Raw genomic sequence first — 24,819 nt, forward strand, 5'->3', positions numbered from 1 at the left:
TTAACTCGAATTGTTGGTGCCTTGTTTGGCATCGACTTCATTTGTGTTAATTGCCGGGTTTGATGTTAATTCTCTCATGGGCATGTAAATATATGCATTCGTGTCAAATCTCACAAACATGCACCTCGCCCAATCGCCCAATCACACGCTGCTGCAATCCCTTCCACTGCGTGACAAATCAAGGTTCACATTATGATTCAGAAGTAAACCGTGAAGATCCAATGAGCCATTGGTATGCCACGTGCATAAATTAAGCAAACCAGTTAATCGTGAACTCACAAAATGTTGGAAGCGACCTTTATTTTACCATCAAAATAATTCAAAATTAAAATCCTACAGAAGTGTACGGGGAATGCTAAAAATGAAACTACAGGTGCTTTTTTATTTTTGCGAGACACTTTTACAATCACCAATATCAAACATAAGACCCATCGGGAACATGCATGCAGGGGAGGTGGGGGGGAAACGACAGCTTGGGTCTACATTACAGATACGTCTTGGAGGAGCCTACAGCAGAATATCAAGAAGCAATGCTTCTGTCATGCCCATGATGGGAGTAGAGCTTTGGGCCAAATTGCAAATTAGCAAGAGTCAAACATGTTTTGAACAGACCTTACAAACTGAACAGTGGTTATAGAATTCCTGCAACACAGCTACGAGTGGCATCTAGACTAACAGCTGCTTTTGTTTTATTAAGTGGAGCTCACGCTGCCTGAGTTTGTAATTCATTTGTTACCTGCACAAGGTTTAAAGAAACGCTCCAACTGTACACCCGGTTAAGAGCTCTAGTGAAGGCGCAAGGCAGCACAAAGTAGCTGGCAGCGTTCGGGATGGTATTCGAGCGCGGGATAATGCGATCACTGATAAAAAAAAGTTATTTGTGTCCTGTAGTTACGCGACTGCCGGCAGTTATAAAGGGGGCCTTCGAATCTGTCAAACGTAATAATAATCCTGCAGGAATCACAACGGCGTTTGCCTTAACGATAAGGCGAGGACGAAATGGAACTGGCAGGAGCCACATTCATCGTTCAGCCTGTACTTTCTGCTCACGGCATGCCCACTCCGAAGCCAATTTGCAACGAGCCGCTCAGTAGGCACTCTTAGTGCTTACACTTCTCCTTCTGTTCCTTATCCTTGCAACCTTTGCCCTTGTGCTCCTTGTGCTCCTTGTGCTCCTTGTGATCCTTGTGTTCCTTGTGATCCTTGTGCTCTTTGTGTTCCTTGTGTTCCTTGTGCTCTTTGTGCTCCTTGTGCTCCTTATGCTTCTTGTGATCTCCACAAGCGCCCTGTCCATGCTTGTGGCCTTTGCCGTGACCACCCTGCAGGGTCAAGGCGACCAGACACGGGGAGAGACAGAGGCACCCGGGTCAACATTGGACATCGTCCCGCCCTTTAAAGATTTGGTAGGGTGACCCCCCACCACCACACACGAGACGCTGCCCACGCTGGCGGCATCGGCGGCGGTGGCTGTCGTTTCACCGAGTCGGCTTCCCTTAGCGACCTCCGCAAGGGCGGGGACTTCGCTTGGCTGCGCCGCAATTCGTTTTGCCATGGCACTTCAATGGTGGGAAAAAAGGCGAGTCCAATTTATACATCTCATGTCATTGGGGGGCTGTTTTGATTTTTGTGGTGGGGTCAAAATAGGTTGTTATCAACAGCGGTATGGGTTCACTGTGCAGGAGTGGCCCTTCACTTATGCACGGCCAAATCTCAATTACCTACGGTCATATCTCAATTACCCACAACCAAATCTCAATTACCCACAGCCAAATCTCAATTACCCACAACCAAATCTCAATTACCCACAACCAAATCTCAATTACCTACGGTCATATCTCAATTACCCACAGCCAGAGGAGAGGGATGGCCGAGGTTTAAAAAAAAAACTACGTAGAAAATGAAAAACATACATTAATGATCAATAAAACCCCACAATTTATTTGAACCTGCATAGAACGCGTCCTCTGGTTTGTTTTTTGTTTCTTAAAGTGTAGTAATCGGTTTGCTTGCTGAAGCACGACAAGGGAGGAGCAGCCAATTATTATTATACCAGCGCATGCGTACTGATATTTGTTTCAAGCACCCATGGCCAATAGAAAGTTCACGGTGGTTTACAATTAGTGCATGAAAATACCATATCGCAGATGTTGCCATATGCACGGTATAATGTTTTGTTTCATTACCTGCATGCCAGTAAAGCTGTATGAGATCACTGCTCCACAGGACTATGTCCGTGCACCGAGATTCTCAAGACACCACGCACAGTGGGGGCGGGGGCACACGTATCGTGCAGCATCCACCACCGCAAATCGATGTTAACTTCAGCTCATTAAACATGCGATGTTCGCTGGGAACGTTGTAGGGCACACCCTCGCTCGGAATGGGCCCCGGTCACTACCCCGGACCCAGATAACCGCAACCGGCGCACACCCCCCCACATACACGTGAGCGAGCGCAGTGCACGCGGCATTTGAAAGCAAGATGAAGGCTCGCTCGTGAGACTTTTTGTATCACAGGGGACATTGATGTTTGCAAATGCCTATTAAGGCCAGCATGAAACGCAATTATGTGTTTACTTGCGTAACAAACATTTAGCCATAATGGAGGTTTTACTGGCGAAACGTCGTACTCAGATTGTCAATGTTGTGGCTTGGCTCTCCAACACACCGGTTAGTGCTGTGCTAGTGACGAATTGGCCACGTTCTGTTTACGTGACAACCGTTACTAGTTGGCTGTGTCGGGTGGTGGGGGGTTTTAACGACACATTTATATATTTACACGATCTAACCCAAAAACCTCTATTATGGATATTGGTCGCGAAAGCCTAAGTGTTCAACAAACATTTCGCCGTAAGCTGTTTTACTAAAATGACCGATGGAGGACCTTGGTGAAAAATAGAAAAAGTTACAGGGAATAAGTCATAACATTGCAGACCCCGAGTAGCAAACACATCTCGAGGGAAACAACATTCAAGTGCTGCACCATTGAAGTGACACTGGCATGTCATCCGCATCATCAGCACTGAAGCGCCAGGTCGAGTCCGTTAGCCACGTGTGCAGGGATGTAGCGCGAATCAGCAAATATAACGCCAAATCACGCGGGGGTTGGCTAACCACGTGTGCAAGAACAGGTTCAATTTGCTGAGAGTCTAGAGAAACATTAAGTGGAAAAGGGGCAGGCTCGTGATGACTCGAAAACAACATGAATCTGTTTTATTTGTATTGAGGACAAGTCTTAGGGGTAGCCAATTGTAAAGATCATCCAGATATATTCTAGAGACCTCGAGGGCTGTGCCATCAGCAATTAGGTTTATTTTCGAGTGGATTAGAGGTGTATCTTTCGTGGAGAGGGCGAACACAATCAAGTTGTCTATTCTTAGGGAACTATGCCTCCCTCTAACGAGAGGTTTGAAATGTGGGTTCACGGTTTTGAAATGTGGTTTTCCACAATACAGAGGGAAAAAGGCTGGACGTTCATCGGCACCGACAGCGGAAGAGGTGTTAAGGGAGGGGACTCGGTTAAATATGTTCAACTCAGAGATAGGGATGAGTTTGAATGCCTGCTGCAAGGTTTATCAATGAAGGCCAGGAGACTGCATAGCAGATATGGGGTCAGGTTGGTAAGAATTACGAAAAGATACAGCCCGCAGAGGCAAAATTGGAATTTGGGCCATCTACGACTTATTTAGGGTCAGAGGCATTTACCAGCAATTTTAAGCTTCGGTGAAACTCCATAGTCAACATGTTAGCCGTCAACAGTCTTCATAGCTTTCCAGAATAGCTTCCGATCGTAATGGGAATGTAAGCGGCTGTCTGGGAAGTAGCAATGTTTGGAATACCGAATCAGCTTAGTGCAGCAGTTCCTTAAAATTCTGTAATTGGTCCAATTTGAATCGAGGTTCGTATGCTCGGCCAATTTCCAGGCAGCATTTCTAGATTGGATGAGCTGGGCGATTTTGTGGCTGAACTAGGGGTGGTGGGGGCTGTCTACCTTTCACTTTGAACTTTTTTCAGAGGGGCGTGTTCTATCCACAAGATGGTTGAATACTCTTTTTAAATAAGACCACCCTGTGGCCAAAACTGGAATTTTGCCAATGGTGGACAAAGCAGAGTAGGCAACCTCGTGGTGGTAGGCCTTGGGGTGAAAACACATTCAGGAACACTCACAGATTATTTTGTGGGGGTAAATCTTGCATTTTCGAATTTCTAATACCAAAAATTTAATGACGCGAGTTCTTTTGCGAACTTTCCATGAGCATTGGATAGAATTAGGTAAGGTATAGACGAGATAATAATTCCTGCAGTCACGAAAGCTCCAAAATTAAGACAGGTATAGACGAGTCAATGAGGGTTATAACCTGCAGCATCGCATCTGGCACACCTTTGTATTCCAGGCGCAGGTGTTTACAAACAATGTCAAGGTCGAAGTAAACCTAGGGGAGGCCTAGGCTTGTTTCAGATACCCACGTGTCACTGGTGCTGTGCACAAGGGAGAACACCAGAAGCCAGACGTGTGTATCACAGTGCAGTGGGTAGAGCAATGGGGCTTCTGTTGTTTTTATTCCAACACAGAGGCAACACATTGCACACGCAGGGCCCAGCTGACGACAAACACTCCTCCTCACAACGCCCCCATGCCCACCTTCCCCTCGTGGTTGTCATCGGAGGAGGAGCTCGAGTCACCATCTCCTTCGCACTGGGAAATAAACAAAAGCACAGCAAACCTCAAGGGTAAAAAACAGGGGACCTCACGCACAGGAGAATAAACCATTCCCCCCTCCCCCCAATGTAAAATCTCCCACCCACGACGATCATTTTCCACGTATTGTTCCCCGCGTTTGTAAACATGAAGCAGTTTACGGTGTCAGACAATGCTTTTCCAAGTACATATTTAATGATAAATACGCAAAAACATGACTGCCATCATTATCATTGAAATATACGTACTCTAAATATGTGGACTGCACAACAAGCAAATATCTTTGGGCAAAAGCCCTTTGCTATATTAATATAAATGAATATTCCTTCCCAGTCAAATTTTTGTGGAACATTTGATTCTAAACGTGAGCATTACAGATATATCTTAAATTACGACATTTAATTTTTTTACACCGTTTCACGGTTTATTCTGTTGTATTTTGTAAATGTTTTGCTCATTGTTTACTGCTCGTTGTTTAATATTTGTCTTAAGTCTGACTTGTTAGGTGTTTGAACCGTTTGTTGACATGTTTTTCGGTCTTGCCGTTCGACTCTTGGGTCTCCCGTGCACAAGAGACTTTTGGTCCGAATGGGTTCTCAAATCGTACAAAGTGTGTGTGCATGTACATACATGGCCACATCACCTGGGGTGTGCCCATTTTCATCAGATCTCAGAAGGAATAATGGCTTAAGCCTATCGCTTTGATGGACAGACACCTGACAATGCTGATGAGACAGCGAATGTTGAAAGCGATCAAGGGTTGCATTGAACCAATGATGTTGCATTTATTTATGCACTTCAAGAAGTCCATGCGGCTCATGTATTGGGTGAATTATTATTTTTTGTATGTGGAGCGACAGATATGGGAAGGATACATATTGTTGGCTTATTTATTGTTGCAATTCATTGGCGGGTTGTTATAGAGCTCCAGAAATGTGTGGTGGGCGTCAGAGGGCGTGTGCAGCAAAATCCATTATTGTACTGTACTTCTATGCTCCCGAAAATAAATGCCCAAACCATAAATGACCAGCGTGGTGAAGTCTGGTCCAACAACCCGCCACGACCCACACGGTGTGGGGAGGCCCTCATCCAGCAGTGGGGTCACAAAGGGGACCGTGCACGTGTACTGCATGTCTACGCATGTATGCATATTGGGAGCAGCAAGGCATCCCTCCCACAGCCCAAGGTGCTTTCTTCACCTTCTTCCCTTCCTTGTGCTTATGCTCGCCGCCCTTGGGTTGAGGGTGACATTTGGACCCTTCGTCCTCCTTGCAGGGCAGAGCTGTCAAGCCACAGGACCTCTCATCGATCAACATTGATTCACAATGAAGGGCAATGGGTAAGAGCATTGTCTTATCAGGCTCATCAGGTGAGCAATACTTACCAGAGATGCATCTCAGCTACAAGTCAAAAGTCAGTGATTTATTGCTTAAATGGACATTGGGGCGGTGGTTATCTCCCATTTAAAGTCTTGAGCCAGTGGTGGAAATTCCACATTGCCATTTCTGGGGTGAGACTATCCATTGGACAAACATTGAAGACTTCGACAAAATTGTAGCAATTTTATCGGCCCTACCCAGGAGGTATTGAGGAGCCCGAGATGAGAGGCACTTTCTCGACTGCAATATGACCGGCTTATGGAAATTCCTCAAGGATTTAGAAGGGGATGTGCCATTTAACAGGAATTGTTAATAAGTCACATTATACAATTTAAGAACACTTGCATTTAAAATCACATATTTGCATTGTGGCGATGCATTAATTAAATATTGCTTCTTACGCTCACGATATTCATATTTATATGATATCGCCTGCGTAGTAATCTATATTTCGATTCGCGTACAGAATTTCACTTGGGTTACGAGACCACTGCAGCCGCTAGAGGCCGCTGCATCAACAACGAATGGAGTTGCCACCGTGAATCGTGACTTCATCGAATGGCGCATGGGGGGGGCAGGTGGAGGTGCTACTCCTCCCAAAGTGCGCAGTCGGTGCAAATGCACAGGGGTCCCAACGGGGCCGAAGGGGGTCCCCCCCGAGCACAGGGATACGAAAGGGGGTAGAAATTGGACAGGGGGGAGGGGATTCATCCCTTGCGCCACGGCCGAAGGAGGCCGAAACTCACTGCGTCACACGGCAGCATCCATTCCTCTCCCGGGTGTTCCTAATTGGCGTCATCCTTACCCAAGGCCAAACGCTGCGGGCATAATTTCGCTCAACTGGGGACGATTATCATCACCACCGCAATACACGCACGTCGCGTTTAATAACATAATGATTTTCCATAACATTTTAAGAATAGCGTACAACTGAAGAAAAATTGAATATCTTAATCATCACCGTCATCACCACCACCACCACAAAGATTGACAACATTTCCTACCTTCTGCGAGATCCATCACTGCTGCGATGGCGATGCTGTCGTCTGGAGAAGATGGTGGCAATTGTGAGCGTGGAAAACGCCCTGCTCGTGGATTTGTGTGCTGCGTAGGGCGACGTGAGTCGAACACCCCCCCCCCACCGCACCGTATTTATACCCCGTGCGGCCACGGGATCGCTCGAGGGGGCCTCCCCACGTCAGAGCGGGCAGCAGCAGCAGCGGAGGAGGAGGAGGCACCGCCACCACCATCCATCCTGGCCCCTTCCTCTCTCGCTCGCTCGCCAATTGCTTGCACGTGACCAGTCACCGCCCCACGGATGGCGTGATATTTGTTGCTTGCGAATTCCTTAGAATTTCGACTTTTCAACGACCAACAAAAAAAACCCGTTTTTAAATGTCCTCGATTTTTGTTATCAAATACCCGCAGTGGCATCCGGGCGTGACTCGGGCCACCGGCTGATGGTGACGGGGGAGATAACGCGTGGGCTGGTGCAGGCATCATCACAAACACCACCTCCCCACCTCTGCTCACACATTGCCCGCAGCCCCGCATGCGCATTGCATACGCGATGTTTCGTGCACGCGGTTATTTGGAATTTTCGTTCATGAACACGTTCATGAGCGCGTTGGTGTCCCATCGCACGCGCGCGTTCTGTGTCGCCGCCGTCGTGCCCGTGGTGGATGCTGCGCTGGGGCCGATGCAACAAAGGCGCTGCCTCCAAACATCGAATCGCGCCCGCCAATTGAAGAGGCCAAGAGGCACCAGGGAGCTGCCGAGTGCGAAGACGGCGCAAACCCTCGCCGTGTTATTTGTTTCCTTTCGCATATTCATTTATGTTTCAAATAAAGCTGACTTTTTTTTAAATAAATCTTACAATAGAGGATTAATGGGGGTGGTGGGGGGGGGGTCACAAGACATCTGGACCGCCATGTAGGTAGCAAGACTATATGACGCACATTGCAATGTTATTATTTTCTGCACTGACCACAGTTCACGGTATCCCGTGGCAACCGAGATGCATGCACGGTGGTCACGCATCTCGGCACCACCCAGCCTCGCCGCCGCTGATGATGATGATTCTAAAAGGGTCGTTCGTGAGCACCGTTTAATTAGAGGTCCGCCTCACCTGTTGATTGTGTATGACTCAGCTGTTATACAAAGATAAAGATCCCCCATATAGCCTCAACAGACTGTAGGGGCAAGTGTAAAGAGCACCTATGAAGGCCGGAACGGTACACGAGGGGGTTGGGTGGCCAGCACCACGCCCGACCGCCTTTGTCTCCCTAGTGGCGATGCTTACATACCGCACCAGGTACTCATTTGAGGCTGAGTCGACCTAGGGGAGGCCCGGGACCGGTTCAGATAATCGTCACTGGTGTTGGCCGTGAGCGGGAATCGAACCCGGGTCGCCGGGTTCATAGCGCAGCGCGCTAACCGATGCACCACCGCTCCCCACGTGTGTTTGACACAGCCTGACACGCACCCACTGCGACGTGTACAGTGCCTTTATGTTGCTGTTCGCCAAAGCCTAAAGTAAACAAGGACATGCAAATGATTATTGTTATTATAATGATCATGCCAAGTATTTTCCCAGGAGTCTCAAAGCGTCTCTAGACTATTTTCAAATGATCCCTGCATCGGTAATATTTACTGCAGGACAAAATTTTGTATTTACATAAAAGCCTGAACACATTCTTCAATGACACTGCATTTTTAAATATACTACAGTGTACTGTATACATCATTTCCGACTTTTCAGGCAATGGCTATGATTTACGTTATATAAGGGTCATTGCCTAAAACGTTGCCGATTATATATATTTTATTTTAAGGCCACAGTATAATTGACGACTGTGTCGAGTTTCTGTTCATTGTGCTTGTGCATCACCGCCAACGCAGCAGAAGAAAACCCGAGTACCTGGCTTAAACCACCGATGTACAAAGCGATTAAAGCTACAAGCGAAAATCCATTGTCGTTATGGCATCCTCGCAGCCCCATCCCTCCATCTGGTATGTCCAGATATGCTCCATTCTCCAGCACGAACCAGGCTTAAACTCTGCTTGGCTTCTGAAATCGGATGCGTTCCTCGTGAATTATTTGCAGTCGTATCGGCTCAACACGATGGTTGTTAAAAAAAAGAATTGCATAACCAATAACCGCATGAATCCCACAAAAAAGCCAACCCCCTTAGTAGAACACTGCTCGGTTGCCGGTTTGTCACAAGTACAGACACGCCTATCGTGATAGGTGTTAGCACACTGGACGTGTGATGCTGTGGTGGTGGCCGGTTCGAGTCGATCTCCTGGCACCGGCAGTTGTTGAAACAACGGTGCGTGTTGCTTAGACACATTCCTGCGGAGGGAGCTGGTAGGAACGTTGGGTTGCTCGGTCAATGGCCAGGGTCAACGGCGGCGTGGTGTATTCCGCAAATATGACCGACTGTGAGGGCGGGCACAAGCCGGCGTGAGTAGGTTAAACGTTGAGTTTTATAAGGGCACCACGGGGTGACCAGCCCCTCCCCACCCAGCCCCACCCCTCCCTCCCACCCCCCACCCAGCCCCACCCTCCCCACCCAGCTCCTCCCCACCCTCCCCACCCAGCCCCTTCCCACCCAGCCCTACCCTCCCCACCCAGCACATCCCTCCCCACCCAGCCCCTCCCTGCACGACGGACGGACGGACACAATAATCCCCTGTGGGCTGGTGTAACCAGGAGGTTCCGACCAGTTAAACCCTCCTCAGTCTCTGTCCACCCAGCAGCAGCAGCAGTGTGCACGCGCACACCACAGCCAGTCCCATCGGCAAGCTGCGTGTGGTGAGGTAAAGCGTGGGTGCAGGTGGGCCAGTGTGAAAGAGTAGGCCAAATTACTTCTACAGGAAGACTTTGTTGAGTTACTCGTAGTGGAGCTCCTTCATTCAGCAGTGACGTAAGCGAATAATTGTAGGATTGCACCTTTATCGAATAGCTTTTAGTATTATGACACTCCTTGGAGGCACGCAAGCCTGGAATTCAGGTCTCACTCTACACTCACTTGGGCCCTTTAGTGCCTTTGACCACCACGAGGATGTGTGCAGAACAAGGTCAGGAATGGTGATGTCTTCCCGGAATGCAAAAACATCCTGGGATTTCCTTTGCGTTCAATGTATTCCTGTTATGCCTTGGTGTTGAAGACCTATTTTTGCGAGTTCCGTATGTACTGTACAGTGTTCGCCCTAAAGGAAGCTTTGAACAAAAACTGCAAAATTCGCACGAAACATGGAGGGGGGACACATTCTTGGAATTAAACCGAGGGTCAGAAGGACGATCAGAAGAATTCGATAGCATACGCAACGCTAAGAATCTAATTTTGACTGTAAAGAAACAGCACCGCAGGTAAACATGAGCAGGGCGCGTCGTGGCTAGAAGAAATGACGGATGGTCTATGGTCGAGACTCACCACGGAGTGGTAACCAAGAGATGGAACGCGTCTGAGAGGTCTCCATCACCGCCGAGGTGGTGGAGCGATGAAATCATCTCAACCTACAGCTGCTGGGTGGATTGTTACATTCCAGGACCGTGTGAAATATGGCGACGGCTTGCAGTGTGGGAGATCTATTTTGCAGTGGATTGATCGTGGCCGACGATGATGATGATGACAATAAACAAACTCATCGATTAATTGATCACCGGAAGAAGCAGTTATTGATTTTAAAACCAAGTGCGCGTAGCTGCCTTTTCATCTCTCATCCCCGTGACCAGGCGCGCGCTCACAAAATACTCTCTCTCTCTCTCCCGTCTTGCTCTGCGGATGACAAGGCTGCGGATAAAGTGTGGGATAAGGACGCTTTCGGCGTTTCCAATTAGCCAGAGGGATGTAATTGCAACCGAGTCGTATCCAATTAATACACCGGCTCTATTTTCATTACTCGGGGTGCCTGGGGAGAGGAGGGGTGGGGGAGGCCATGGAATATTCGCCCCATTTCCAGAGCCTCCCCATCCCCTCTCTTAATGTACGCGTGATGAAGCGACGTGCATGAGACGTACAACGACAGAGATACCCCGTATAGCATTAACGAACTGTTGGGGCAAGTGCTGTTAGCGAGCACACATGAAGGCCGGAACGGCACACGAGGGGGGTGGGTGGCCAAAATCACACCCGGCCGCCTTTGTTTCCCCAGTGGCGATGTTTACACACCACACCAGGTCCTCATTTGAGGCTGAGTCGATCTAGGGGAGGCCCAGTTCAGATAATCGTCACTGGTGTTGGCCGTGAGCCAGAATCGAATTCGGGTCACCGGGTTCGCGCTACACACACGGCCGCACACACGTAGATGAGCGGTGTAGGCACGGGCACCACCCTCATAGGCTGGTACTGAACGAGCAGCAAGGATTGTCCGTGGAAGTTCACCCCCCCCCCCACCCCCTTCAAGGTGATGTTGAAACACATCTTACAGTAAGTCTACTTGGCTTCAACCCTGCCACGCCGCCAGTGGGCATTGTGTGGTGCCACGGCGTGGAGCAACTCTGCAAGCGCGGCGACTCCCCCCTGGCCCCCACCCTGAGCACACACACGCAGTGCACACACGTAGTAGTGTCCTGGCGGGGGATCGCCTGGCACATCGGGTTTTAATCCGAAGGGTCCCGAGGAGGAAAGTCCCGCGGTTTCCCGGTGCCAGGAAATTGGCCGACCCTCGCAGGACAGGTTACATTGCGGTGTCCCTGAGGTGCCCTAAAATTGTCTCGGCACACAAAGTTTCACCGGGCCAGCCGCAAAGAGTCATACACGACATCGGGGGGGGAGGGAGCTGGGGCGAAATATTAAGCGAGCAGAGCAGACTATGAGGTCAGGGCATCGCAGCGCCACGACCTCCACCGGCCCCAGACCGAGTACACACTAGCAGGGTGTGTATCTGCCAGCTGGACTTCTTTCCCGATTAAACGGGATGAGTTAGAAATAAATGAGTACGAGTGCATAGACAATAGGCTGCCGAAGTAGCTGTCGCAACGCTCCATGAAAGGGGAGAGAAATGAGCGAGGATCACAGGCAAGCGCACGATTGTCTGCGCGGGATAACGTGACCCTGGATTTTTGAAGTCAGGGGGCATACAAAGGGGAGCCTGAAACCGTTCAGATGAGAACTCTTCTTCAACATCTTCGTCACCAAGACCCCCCCCCCTGCCGTCCTGCCTCCTCGAGCCACTGCCAGTGTGTTAGCACAGAGCATCGGTGTGGTGTCTCTGTGATTCCTGTGTGGGGCGGCTGCGTGGGCGGACGCGCGGCGAGAGTGAGGGCGGAGCCGCAGCACGAGCTTAAGTTGAGGTAACCGCTCGCAGGTGTGGCCGCTCGTGTGCCGCTGCGGACTGCGTTAACGTTAGCTGCGGGGTGTGCACGTACGCGCGCGCCCCTGTGGTAGCTGTGGTGTACGCGGGAGTGTGCGGGTTAACTCCGTGCGGCTGTGAGCCAGCAGCATGAGTATGTCCCTCAGAGGGGGCGCTAGCGCGGGGGGCCCGGTCACGCGGTCGGCGGGGGCCCGGCGGGAGCCGAGCGACGCGGTGGAGGAGGTAGTGGAAGGGGCGGACGTCGCGCCCCACCTGCCCGGCGAGGGCGGTGGGGTGGACATCGGCCCCCACAATTGCTGAACAGGTTCCGGACAGGGTGAGGTCTCTGTGTCGTCAACCTCCGCCGTCTTCACGACAACCCACAACTACAAGTGTGGCTATCTACAAACAGAGTCGCGTATTGTTGACGAATGTCCACCGACTGAGTTTGGCGGAGCTCTACGAGAACACCACATGGCCACGGAGGACGCTACCGCATGGCTCGGCGATTACGCACACGCTGGATGACGATCATGTGACTTTGTGCTTCGGTAAATTAAACCATGTTTTTACTCTAGATCACAAATGTAATGTTTTCAAAATTGCCAATATATATACAACACCATTGTAACCTCCTTTGCCAGTAGCAATATATGATAAAAATAAATTGTTTTTTACCCTTTTATCTGGCAACAAAACATGACTCCTTGTAAAAAAGGTGTCAGTTTTGTTGCCAGACAAAAGAGTGAAAAAACAATTATCATATATATAACATAGAATGTGGTTATGCACTATCATTGGTTACCATTCCAGCTCTGATCGTTAAATACCGGGTTGACTGTCATGCGACAAAATGACGCTCTAGTGTGTAGAGGGTTTAAGGAAGTGCTGCCCTCCATGGAGTGGGACTCGAGGTCCCTTCAAGGAGGGAACTCTCAAAGACGGCCTGCTTCTTTGGCCACCAATGACTATAGGGGACCCGACGTGGACTCCAGCCCGCGGCCTCCCCAAAGCTCCGGGTGGCCCTGATAACGCACAGCGTTTGGCCAATACACTGCTGGATGAAGAAATCGCCACGCCGTGTCGGTCATAGGAGTTGTTTTGACCATACTTCACCACGCCGGGCAGTACAGGTTGGTGTGAAGGATGGGTAGGCGAGAAGCCATGGCCGGTACCGCTGATCCACCCCAATAGACGGCTAAAGACTTCACATTTGATCAAAGAAAGGCGCAAACATCACTCGCCACTGATGTTGGTCATGGCCAGGAATGGAAAACTTGTCGGATTTATATACACAGTGCGGTAACCACTGCGCCACCGCTCCACCCCCACGACAATATAATCAGACCTGAAGGTCCCATTATTCACTACCCCACCCCCCACGACCCACACAACCGCGGGGCTCTCCGGGGCTTAGGGTTGATTCTAAAACAGGACGGGATTTTTTTTTCAAATTGTCACTTACTGCTCGCTAAGTGTGAACGCGAAAGGGCACGTGTGGCTCTTGCATATATTTAATTACCGAATTAACGCGGATCAGCCCGACTGCATATCCAATTACAAGCCAGCTAGCTTCACGCTCTCGGCTGTGCATGCGATTCAATGCACGGTTATTGCCGCTGTGTCCTGATAATGAGACGCTCCGGAAAGTAAGATGCACCCCGAACGTGTGCCCGGTGTCGTCAATAACTGTGTATATATAAAATCTGGTCGCACTCACCTATCCGGATTGTAAGACGCATATACAGGGAGAAAGAGTGTGCCTGACAATGCGGAGAACACGGCGATGAATGTGTAAGGGCACTGATCCCTATAACCGCGTGGTGTCTCCAACTGCAGTTGTCGCGACCCATCACGGAACACCTTCCCACGTTCAGCCGTCCTCTCCGTCCAAATATTAAATGGGCTCACGTTCCACGCACCCTGACGATTGAAAAATATGTCCCACGTGGTCTATCGAAGGCCGATTCAAATGAACATTTGAGGTCTCGAGCGCACGCGTGGCTGTGTACACGTGTCTCCCTCGACATGGGCGGCACTCGTTCTCATTAAGACGCGTCAGTTCAAACAAACGCTGAGGGCAGTGCCTCCAGAGGTATGACTCCAGGCTCCCAGTGTGGGTGGCGCGGGGAATCGGGGGAGTGGGTGAGATAGAGGAAGCATGGTGACACGTGGGGACCTGCCCTTGGACAGATAACTCATGAAGACGTTCAGTCTACATTCAAATGAAAAAAGCCACAATAAATGTCACAATTTGCTCTTTATGTGCATGTGTTTAAGATAATAATTTTCAAAGTCAAAATAACGAATGTGTTTGTATGAGCGCGTTGTATCTATTATGTGTGATGTACGTGACAGGTCTGTGTCGATTTCACTGCTGGATGAAGGCCTCCCCACTTCGTCTCGGCCACTGGGTGTTGTTGACCATACTTCCCCACGCCGGTCAGTAAGGATTGGTAGAGCTTCGGGCCCAGAACCTGCTCGATTTACACGATTGGCTATGTACAGTGCATAAGAAGTGCAGATACTGTATATCCCTTGCTTCTGAAGGTGGCAGTGGTCGAAAATCGAACGCGCTGCGTTTGTAGCCTGCAGAATGCTTAATTCGCTGCGTCATCTCTCCACCCCACGTTTTCTTAATTAAAATATATGAAGATACAGCGTTGCATTGCTATGTAAACTATAGAAGATGCCGCTTGGTAATTTAATACGTGAACACAAATATTACTTTAACCCAGCAATGTCCTCCGATGTGCGAGCGAGCAGCAGCATTATACTGTCAGCAGAGGGCGCCCGTAGGCAATCATGAAAGCCCTCTTTGAACGCGATGGTGGGACAGGCAGTGGACGACTGGGTTCATGGAATGAACTCCGTGAACTGTGCATGCAGCTCACTCTCACACAGAGCCGCAGCACCTCAGCGGTTTATCCACTTGCACAAAACTGATAAAAGTTAAATTAAGATTGTGCTTGTGAGATTTTCACCTGGTTAAACAAAATAGACTTGAAACTCGATTGTGACTGGATACACTAAACCACGTACAGAATTCAGATGTGCAGATATGGAAGGCCTTATATCTTTATTTCACTTATGTACAATAATAATATACGCCAATATATGCCGAGGAGATAATTACGTACACTTATTCCTGTAAATTATTCATTGTTGGCCACAAGCACAAAACACGCAACCGCTCACAACAGCACACATGTTTGAAAAACTGTGGACCAAAATACTGACAGTGGAAATTTTGAATTACGGTGCAATGCGCCACAGGGAAGGAATGCAGCCCTTCAACCGTTTGTTGCTGACACCGCTTCTGGCGCAAGAACCAACACCAGAATGAGCTCTCGAGAGCCAATAGAGAGGGTATTTGGCCTACTCTTCCATGCTGGCCAGACCTCTTGGAAAAGGTGGAGGTACCCACATTTTACCCCACCACACGTGGCGACCTGCCGGTCGAATAATTGTGATGAGCCCATTCATGCTGTTGGATGCTCAGAAGCGGGGGTGGGAGGAGGGATTCAAGTGACCTTTCCCGTTGTTTCAACTCTAGTGAGCTCACCATTACACCACGGCAACATCCCTCGATACTCGATCATGTTAAATGAAATGTTCTAACAACAATATTGCATATAAGCTTTCAATACACATTGACGATATAACGTAGATATTTGTGGGGTGTTTTTGTCATATACACAATCAGCTATAGGAACCCGGTAGGCGTCAATACAAGCATTGTAGGACATTTATATGACTATACATTTTAGTTAATACACAAGGCAAACGTCACTATTAGTCATGTGAATGCATTTCAAATGCTTGCGATGATATACTTTTTTAAAATTTAAAAAAAAATTATAATTACAATGTGGATTTATATCGTGTCTCTAAATGCCACCCCATCTCAATACGCTGTACAGAAACAGTAAAAATAACTACGACACAAATGTAATAATACCTAACCATTGGATATCCCTTATTCCAACTGAGGCCAGTTTACCCAAGGTGGCCCCAAAACCACATAAACAAACAACAAAAGGCATTCAAAAATGAGCAGAGCTGGTGAATGTGCTGGTAATTCTCAAATATCTACACAAATGGGTTGACCAACACACTCGCTTTAACGCTATATTCTGAGCATCTTGAAGCCTCGCATATTTTAAAGTCTCATACATCTACTTGATCGATCCACCTTTGGCTCCACAAGAGTTAATAACATACGCCCAATATGAGTTTTAGACAGAAAAACACAGTCCAGTCATGCCCATTGGATCCGTCCTCCCATCATGCCCTGCATGGCACGTGAAATCACCGTGCTGCGTGGATAATGCGCACAGCCTTGTTTGAAACCACCGACTCGAAATAGTCAAAATCACTGCTATACTATTTTGGACATCAGCAGCGACAACAGCAGCAGCATCAGCAGCGGGGCAGTGACTTGGGTTTGTCATCATTTACAGAAAGCGTGAGAAATGCTTTATCTACTTGAACCACTTGCGGCTCACCTCCAAAGCGCTTGGACTAGGACAAGGGTCGGCAACCAAAATAACAAGAAGAGCCATTTCTTTCCAATTCGGTACAAAATTCAGTATTTCAAGAGCCGCAATGCATCTGAGTACATACTGTACATATCGTCAAGAAGCAGCCCGTAAAGAGCCGCATGCGGCTCCGGAGCCGTAGGTTGCCGACCCCTGGACTAGGAGTACGCACGACCGCGCCTAACCGTTCACCGCGTGAATCTGGCCCCGCATTGCCATGCGGCTGTAAAACCACAAGGTGAAGGTGCAGTCCTGTCTTGCTTGCAGTGGGTCGAACTTGCCGGCCTCCCGCCCTCCCACGGAGTCTTGGCTCAGGACGCGAAGTGTTTGAGCGCCACTTCGCCGGGCAGCAGCAGCTGCTGCTGCTGCTGCTGCTGCTGTGGCAACGTGGGCACGGGGCCGTGGGGCGCGGCGTGGGGGTGCAACTCCGTGGGGGCCGCCGGCGACACCCACGGCAGCCCCTGGGGGAGCAGCATGAGGCCCCAGCAGTGCAAGGGTGGCGCCATGGATGACGACGACGATGGCGTCGACGACGACGATGAGAGCGCGCAGGAGGACGGGAAGGAGGAGGTGGATGAGGAGGGCGTGCCGCTCATGCGGGGAGGCCCGGCGGGCCCGGCGCAGGGCAGGCGCGACGCGAGGCCGTGCAGGTGGGCGATGAGGCGGCTCCGCAGAGGGTGCTCGCAGGCCGGGTCTCCTCCACTCGCGGGGCTGGTCACGCTCAGGTAGCGCGCCACCTCGCCCAGGCACTCCCTGAAGCCCATGCTGCGGTAGAAGTCCAAGGCCAGGGAAGTGTCGTGCAGGTAACCTCCTGTAACGGCCGATTAATGAATTCACGAACGCAAGTCTTGGAAGTATTGCCTTGCAAATCTAATTCCAAGCATGCATTTCTCCGTGAATCTTTATGCACTTTCGAGTTTTTCTTTACGTAAAGTAATATTTGAAAATTCTACGAAATTGAATAAAATATCACAATTCCAACACTTTTCTGGCAAATCCATGCCGAGTTCTGCATGAGGGGCGAATCGTGATGTGAACTCACCGCACGCACTGGAGGTAAATATGGCTTTACTCTACTGATGATATCTAACAAGGATAAACCCAGTATACAATCGTTGCATCGTCCTATTGCTGTCGAAAATAATATGGCCACAAGTTTGACACCTGGTGGACTATAACAAGGATGTGCCCATTATCCATGCACTTTTGTGACGCCTTGCGGCATGCTGAGAAAACCATGCTCATGTCCACAATTATAGCAGTTTATTCTGTTTGTAAATGAGCATTGTGTGTATTATAATTATTACTCTAATTTGTTTGCAGATTGTATGTACGTCTTTGGTGAAATTGTCGCCATAATAATTTACATCTGTAAGGCACATATCATCAATACATCCCAACGCACGCCACGCATAGTAATCAGGAAATAAACAGAACCAGGGTCAACGACCAGAACGAGGGAGTGCAAGCCAATTTAAAGCGGCGAGTTTTCAAAACACAACTTAAACATCTCTAACGACTCTGATTGTCTCATCACCAAAGGCAAAGCATCCAATAGTCTGGAAGCTGCACTGGCAAAAGCCCAATCACTCAAGTAAATGACCCATGCAGTGCGAGAATAGATTAACCGCAGGCCTCAGTTTCTCACTGCGGGCCACTGGCGGCCCGTGATGGCCTTTAGCGTGCCCCCTGGCGTTGCGGCCCGCCGACAATACACAAATGGTGAAAACATCCCCCACCATCATCATCATCACCGTGCCGCTGTCAAACCCAACAATGGTTTCAAATGTGTGGGCAGCCCTCACACTGCTGACATCTTATCGGCGACAGTGGCCACCCTCCGAACATGAGTGAAGAACGCTGTAATAATACTGGATGGGTGCGCCGGGCGACAAAAATGTTTCCCGTGCCGCCGTCCCGGATGGAGGCGGCCGAGCGAAGCCCCGAGAGGGGCAGTGTTTACCGGCTGCTGCCCCGCACGAGTGCAGCTCCTTGAGGTGGTCCACAGTCATCTGCAGGATTTCGGCTTTCTCCAGCTTGCCGCGCTCCTGCGTCGTGACCCCGGCACCGGACGCCTGTGGCACACGAGGAGTTGGCCGATTTTTTTTTGGTCGATTGATTGCAATCGTTTAAACTCGTTGAGATCCCCGTTTTATCGCACGTCTCTCTCTCTCTTAGTTTTTTTTTGTTAGAGGAAGACCTGGGATACACTGAGTACATCAAACAGCAGGACGGATACGCACTATTCGTAGAGGAACTCACGTTGGGATTGTTGGGAGGCGTGTAGAGGTTTCGAAATGAATTCATGTTTGTGATTTCTCACTGTTATTTTAGCGGGGTGTCTATAAACGGATCGCCCTGTGCGTTAAGCTCGGTTTTTACCCGGGAACTACCCAATGAGTCTCATGGCTCTTCTTGAGGAGGGTCCTGCCACGCTTTCGCAATAGAATACGATGGTTGCTATGTACACAGTAATCACGATTGAGTCATTTACAAGTAGATGTCCACATTTGGCAAAAAATTTGGACTGCACCGGTATGCAATGGCCGAATCTTGCTAATTATAGCCGTGGCACCTTTAATGTCCAACGTGAAGCAGACGTATTTGTAAACACACCGCCGGAATTTAGCGGGGCTTCCGCTGGTGTGAGCGGTGTGCAGTGTGTCCGTGCCCTCGACGTGAATCACATTGGGTCTGCAATGAATGCCGAATTGCCTTGCCCCCCTCCCCACTGTCGGTGACTTTGCCATGTGACCCCGCATCGCATCGACTGACAACGGGTTTGTGCGTGTGCAAAGGTGTTATTGGGCGAAGATGCGCCATTCCCACGCAGTTAGCCGGTAGTACCGGCCACATGCCAATAGGGGGCAGAAGAGGGGCTGGGCCCCAGTGCTAAGAGACGATGGTCCATAGGGCCCAACGGTTACCCCTATGGAACGGCAAGTCCAGAGATACAGACCCCAGACCCCAGGAGGTCCTTCTGGAAGGTTCATGAAGGAAGGTGTGGCCGGGGCGGAGCGAGCCACGGCCCTGCATAAAAGCCGGAACCCTGAACGGTCCCGGCAGTCGTCGTTCACCCGAAGATTGAAGAGCCTCCAGGAGAGAAGAACCCAAGAGCAGAGCCGTACCCCTGGCTAGGGTTGACTCGAGCTTATACCCGTGAAGACCCAAGCTTCATCCAAAACGGAGTGAGGTTAGCCAGTGAGAGGCGTGTTAGTCCAGACGGGCTCCCTTAGTGTATCGGGTGTGAGGGGCCGTTACCCCTCCGTGTTACGGATTTATTGTTAAATAAATTCCGTGTTGCCTCAAGAAACTCTCCTCTAGTTATATAAGATCTTGTCTCTTGGACTTCCCTTTACTTGATACAGTAAATTTGGCTGTGACGGTCCCACCTGTGTTGCCTCCGAAACGTCGTGATTTAATTGATTTATTTTAATTTATTATTATTTTACTTGTATTTTTTACCTACGTGACTTTATCGAAAGACCTAAGAGTACGAATCCTTGCAGTCACGAAAGCTTCAAATCTAGAATCTCCTCTAGGTATTTAACCTGGCTGGTCCGGATGTCTTGTGACCCCCTCACATTTAATTCTCTAACACGTAGTATTTTTTGCAAGCAATGTTTCTTTAAAACAGAAACAACGAATGTGCAAAGGAAAAACAAGTTAGGGGTCAATTAATTGGGCGGGTCACAAGACATCTGGGCCACGCTGTACAGTACATTATATCGTGGACCATATCGTGAACCGTCGCTGACTGCGCTCCTTCAAAGGAAGAATCGCGATACAAGACAAACTCTCTCCTTGAAGCCCTCTAGTCGTGGCTGGCAGACCTCCACATTGATATATAGCCCCTGAACGTATCGCTGCTGCCATCATGCGTAGGACTGGCATGGAATGAGTGCAACATTCAATCATAGGAGAGGGGAGGACAATATAAATCAGTGGGGTATCAATAAATGGATCGCCCTGTCTTTATTATTAATCTTGAGTTGTTGCTGTTCACAGCACAGTTGTTGTTCACAGCAAGGCCGTAATTATAAATATGCTCTTAATGTCCCCCCAAATATGTTGCTATAAAATAGATTTCTGTTTATATGATTGTGGTGATGGTTGGACTTTATTAATCCCTAATCTCTGCCATTACAAACAATGAAACAAGAAAAGCTAAAAAAAAGAAAAAAACAGAGCAATGTAACACTATTCGACATTATTGTAAAAAAGAAAAACGTCCATCCTATGTGTTAGTGAATTTTTTTATATTTTAGGCAGGAAATTCGTTTTCAAATTTAGATTTTTTTCTGGGGGGGGGACCCCCAGAACCCCCTGGAAGATTTGGTCCCCTCCCAATGTTGACTCCATAGCTACGGCCTTGGTTCACAGCACCTGCTGTTGCTGCAGGAAGGCCGTGGGCTGCAGGAGATGGTGCAGCTCCGACAGGCAGTTGTTGATGCGATCCCGGCGGCGTTTCTCGATGACCTGCCGGGGAACACGTGCCACGTCTCACAGGCTCCGAACGGGCCGCCTTCGTAGACCATCCACTGCTGGATGAGGGCCTTCCCCAACCCCCCCCCCCAACGCCGCATGGCTCGTGGCGATTGTTTAACTCGCCAGGTCATTTACTTGTCCTGTTATTTACCCAGCAGCAAACCGCAGCTACACCACAAGGGGCCGTCCAAAAATGACGTCACGCGATTTTGGACGATTTTTGACCCCCCCCCCCCCTCGTCACACGGCGTCACAAAAAGTCAGACCCCCCCTCAAATATGACGTCACAAAGCTCTGCCCCCCCCCCCCCCAAATAAAACATGCTTCAAATCGCTTTAAACTATTGTCATTGTAGTGCGTATTTAATGTGGCGCTGCACTCTGATGTCGTATGAGAAAACATTTATTAAAAAGTCTATTTAATTAAGTAGAACGTGTCTATTTATTTAAAGTTGCGCATTTTGATGTGACGTCACATTTCTCAACCCCCCCTCCCCCTTGTCACACATCGTCACAAATATCTGACCCCCGCTAGGTGCGTGACGTCATTTATGGACGGCCCCAAGAAAAACATTTGTTTTTGCTCCGACCGATATGCTCGGAGAGGAAAAGTACTGACACCGCCGTGAGACGTTGGGAGCGCCTCAACATTTCGCCCCTCCGGTTGTCCGCTCACACCTTGAGTGTGGCAACTCGCGACATCAACTCTTACGCATGTGCACGCACAGCCCTTGTGTCCATCCACTGCTGGACAAGGGCATCTCCGCACCATGCGATTTTTGGCCTTACTTCACCATGCTGGTCAGTGCGGGGGGGGGGGCTACGGCGAGGGAGCATAGAAACAGAGTGGTATTGTGGCTTTTGCTGCACTGCCCTCTGCTGCCCATAACAAAGCCTCCACAGTTGCCGATTTCACCAGTTTCATGCATGGTGGTCGACCAATCCAAGCACCGTCCAGACTCAATCCTGCTTACTTCACAATATCCAATGAGATCGGGAACATTCCGGGTGACCATATGCCACATGTCGTGTCATTGCAAGGCCCGCGGGCCACTGGTGGACCCCGATGGCCTTTAGCCCGGACCCTGACGTGCGGCCCCCGACAATACACAAATGTAAAACCACCCTCCCCACCCATCATCATGGTGCTGTCAAACGTCAGTGGTTAAAAATGTGTGTGCGCGCCCTCACACTGATGATGTCTTATCGGCGAAAGTGCCCCCCCCCCCCTCTGAAAATGAGTGAAGAGCCACTATATTATTGGGACAACTTCTCTCCACCCTCCATCCCCGAACGCCGTGCCCGCACCCGTCCTACGCGCTCACCCCACGCCGCTGCTTGCGAGCTATCGCTTGGAAGGCGGCGCTGGGGGAGAGGCACTGCGACTGCGGGTGGCCTGCCCTGCAGCACAGGGAGAGAGACACGCAGGGAAAGAGGGCGACCACCCCGGTTAGTCGGCCGCACACCGCAGCGGCGAGGCACTCGAGGGAGGCGGCGGTGTGACCGGCCGCTCACTCAAGATCCCAGCAGCAGCAACGGCGCTCTTCGTCAGCACGCATTGTCCAGCGTGCTGGTGAAGCGTGGCCAATCCCTGTCACCGATAGGACTTGGGAAGGCATCCATCCAGGAGTGGATTGACAAAGGGGCTATAGGTATATATTTTTTCCCCGCTATGGGTTACAGACGTTATTACAAGACAATGCTTATTTGGTTAATCCGTACTGCTGATGAGACACCTAATGTCGAAACCGGCCCCGAGTTTGCTTGTATCAAACCATTGATGCGGAAACCTCATGCCCCCCCAGAATGCTATGTAGCTGATGGGATCTCTAAACCAAATAAAAAGTAAATTGTTTCTAGATTTGAAGCTTTCGTGACTGCAAGGAATCATACTCTTTGTTTTTTTTTGGTTTGTAATGTAAATTTAGATTGTGAGAAAAATAAATAAATAACTCTCATCATTCCCATATCTGTCCCTCCAGATAAAAACAAATCAAATCAATTTTTTTTATATCTCATTGAACCACATGGCCTTATGGGAGTGCATCATTTTCAGCAGGAATGTTTCAATCAAAACCGGCAACACTCTGGACAGGTTTCGACATCCAACGTCTCGTCTGTGAGAGAAAGAGCTTTACAGCTCATCGGATTCCTCCGGTAATAAATACAACATTCTGATTCCGATTCGGATGGATATCACGCCGCCATGCGGGCCTCTATGAGTATCGCCAACCTTCTGACTGACCATAACTCCTGCCACACATGAAAGATCCCCCGCATAGCCTTTTAACATTGCCCGAGCACAAGTGCTGTTAGCGAGCACCTATTAATGCCGACACTACACAAGAGGGAGTGGGTGGCTAAGCACCACTCCCGGCGGCCTTTGTCTCCCCAATGGCGATGTTTACACTCTGCTCACACACACCGGATTATATGACGCATCTCTAACGTTGGATTTGAAACAGGCAAGGAAAGTGCGCCTTATTATCCGGAGCAAAGTTACATATAACGAGAAGCCTATTTGAAAATGCCAAAGCCATGCACAATCCACTGCTGGATTAGAGGCATTGTATGGCAGTGCGGGTCGGCGGGGTTATATCACCATACTTCACCACACCAGTCAGAGCGGTGATGAAGGTGGAGAGAGGGGGCCGTGGAATTGGCAGCATAGAAGTACAACATGTTGCTGCATTGCCCTCTGCTGTGCACGACGTAACTCAGCAGCAGCAGCCTATAACACCTATCCCATGCAGTCTCCCATGCAACCGCTAAGCAGGTTGGAGCCTGCTTCGCCTCCGACATGTGATGAGGTCGGACGCACTCCGACCAATGTGGTCACAGGCAACGATGCACGCACCAAACATCACCCATCAAGGACTGTGCATGTCCAACTCCGCTTGAGAAGCGTGTTTGTTAAGCAATGTCGCGGGGGGGGGGGGGTCAGTACACCCCCAACCCCCCCCCCCCCCCCAGCTGAAGGCTAAGCCATCCGAAGGTATTTTCTTCTTAAAACGTTGGTACAGCCTCTACTCACACGTGGGTTGAGAGCTGGAGCAGAATAATGACAAACTCATTTCACATCGTTAATCATTCGGTTTAGTGTTGAATAACATTGGCATTCGTCACCTTCTCCCCCCTCCGATTTAAACAAGGTCACGCTACAGGGCTATGTGGAGGTGTGACGCTTACCTGCTCCTCATGCTGCCACTGCTCCTGTGGGCAGCCCCCCCTTTGAGCTGACAATCCACAGGGCAGCGACCCGCTTCATACACTGCCTTCATGCTCCCGGCTCCCAAACTTCACGAACAATCTTACAGAATGCCCGTCTCTCTGCTCTCCTGCCTGCTCCGCCCTGCCAGCGCGCGCGCGCGGGTGTGTGTGGCGTTAAATCACGCTCCTGCACCTAACACAACT

The 24,819-nt window shown here is 49.7% G+C and overlaps 2 protein-coding genes across 2 annotated transcripts; both read right to left on the bottom strand.

Moving 5' to 3' along the window:
• Positions 1–283: 283 nt before the first annotated feature.
• Positions 284–7,282, bottom strand: LOC133347899 (zinc transporter ZIP6-like). Its single transcript, XM_061560634.1, has 4 exons — positions 7,082–7,282; positions 5,898–5,980; positions 4,642–4,695; positions 284–1,319 (listed from the first exon to the last, which is right to left on the bottom strand). The coding sequence occupies exons 1-4, from the start codon at positions 7,095–7,097 to the stop codon at positions 1,101–1,103; spliced, it is 372 nt and encodes a 123-aa protein (XP_061416618.1). The 5' UTR covers positions 7,098–7,282; the 3' UTR covers positions 284–1,100.
• An 8,157-nt stretch (positions 7,283–15,439) lies between these two features.
• LOC133347900 (hairy/enhancer-of-split related with YRPW motif protein 1-like) lies at positions 15,440–24,789 on the bottom strand. Its single transcript, XM_061560635.1, has 5 exons — positions 24,595–24,789; positions 22,731–22,806; positions 21,305–21,397; positions 18,882–18,993; positions 15,440–17,729 (listed from the first exon to the last, which is right to left on the bottom strand). The coding sequence occupies exons 1-5, from the start codon at positions 24,684–24,686 to the stop codon at positions 17,230–17,232; spliced, it is 873 nt and encodes a 290-aa protein (XP_061416619.1). The 5' UTR covers positions 24,687–24,789; the 3' UTR covers positions 15,440–17,229.
• Positions 24,790–24,819: the final 30 nt, after the last annotated feature.

Source organism: Lethenteron reissneri, chromosome 26 (genome assembly GCF_015708825.2).
Source record: "Lethenteron reissneri isolate LAM-NWPU_2019-01 chromosome 26, ASM1570882v1, whole genome shotgun sequence".
NCBI classification, from domain to species: domain Eukaryota; kingdom Metazoa; phylum Chordata; class Hyperoartia; order Petromyzontiformes; family Petromyzontidae; genus Lethenteron; species Lethenteron reissneri.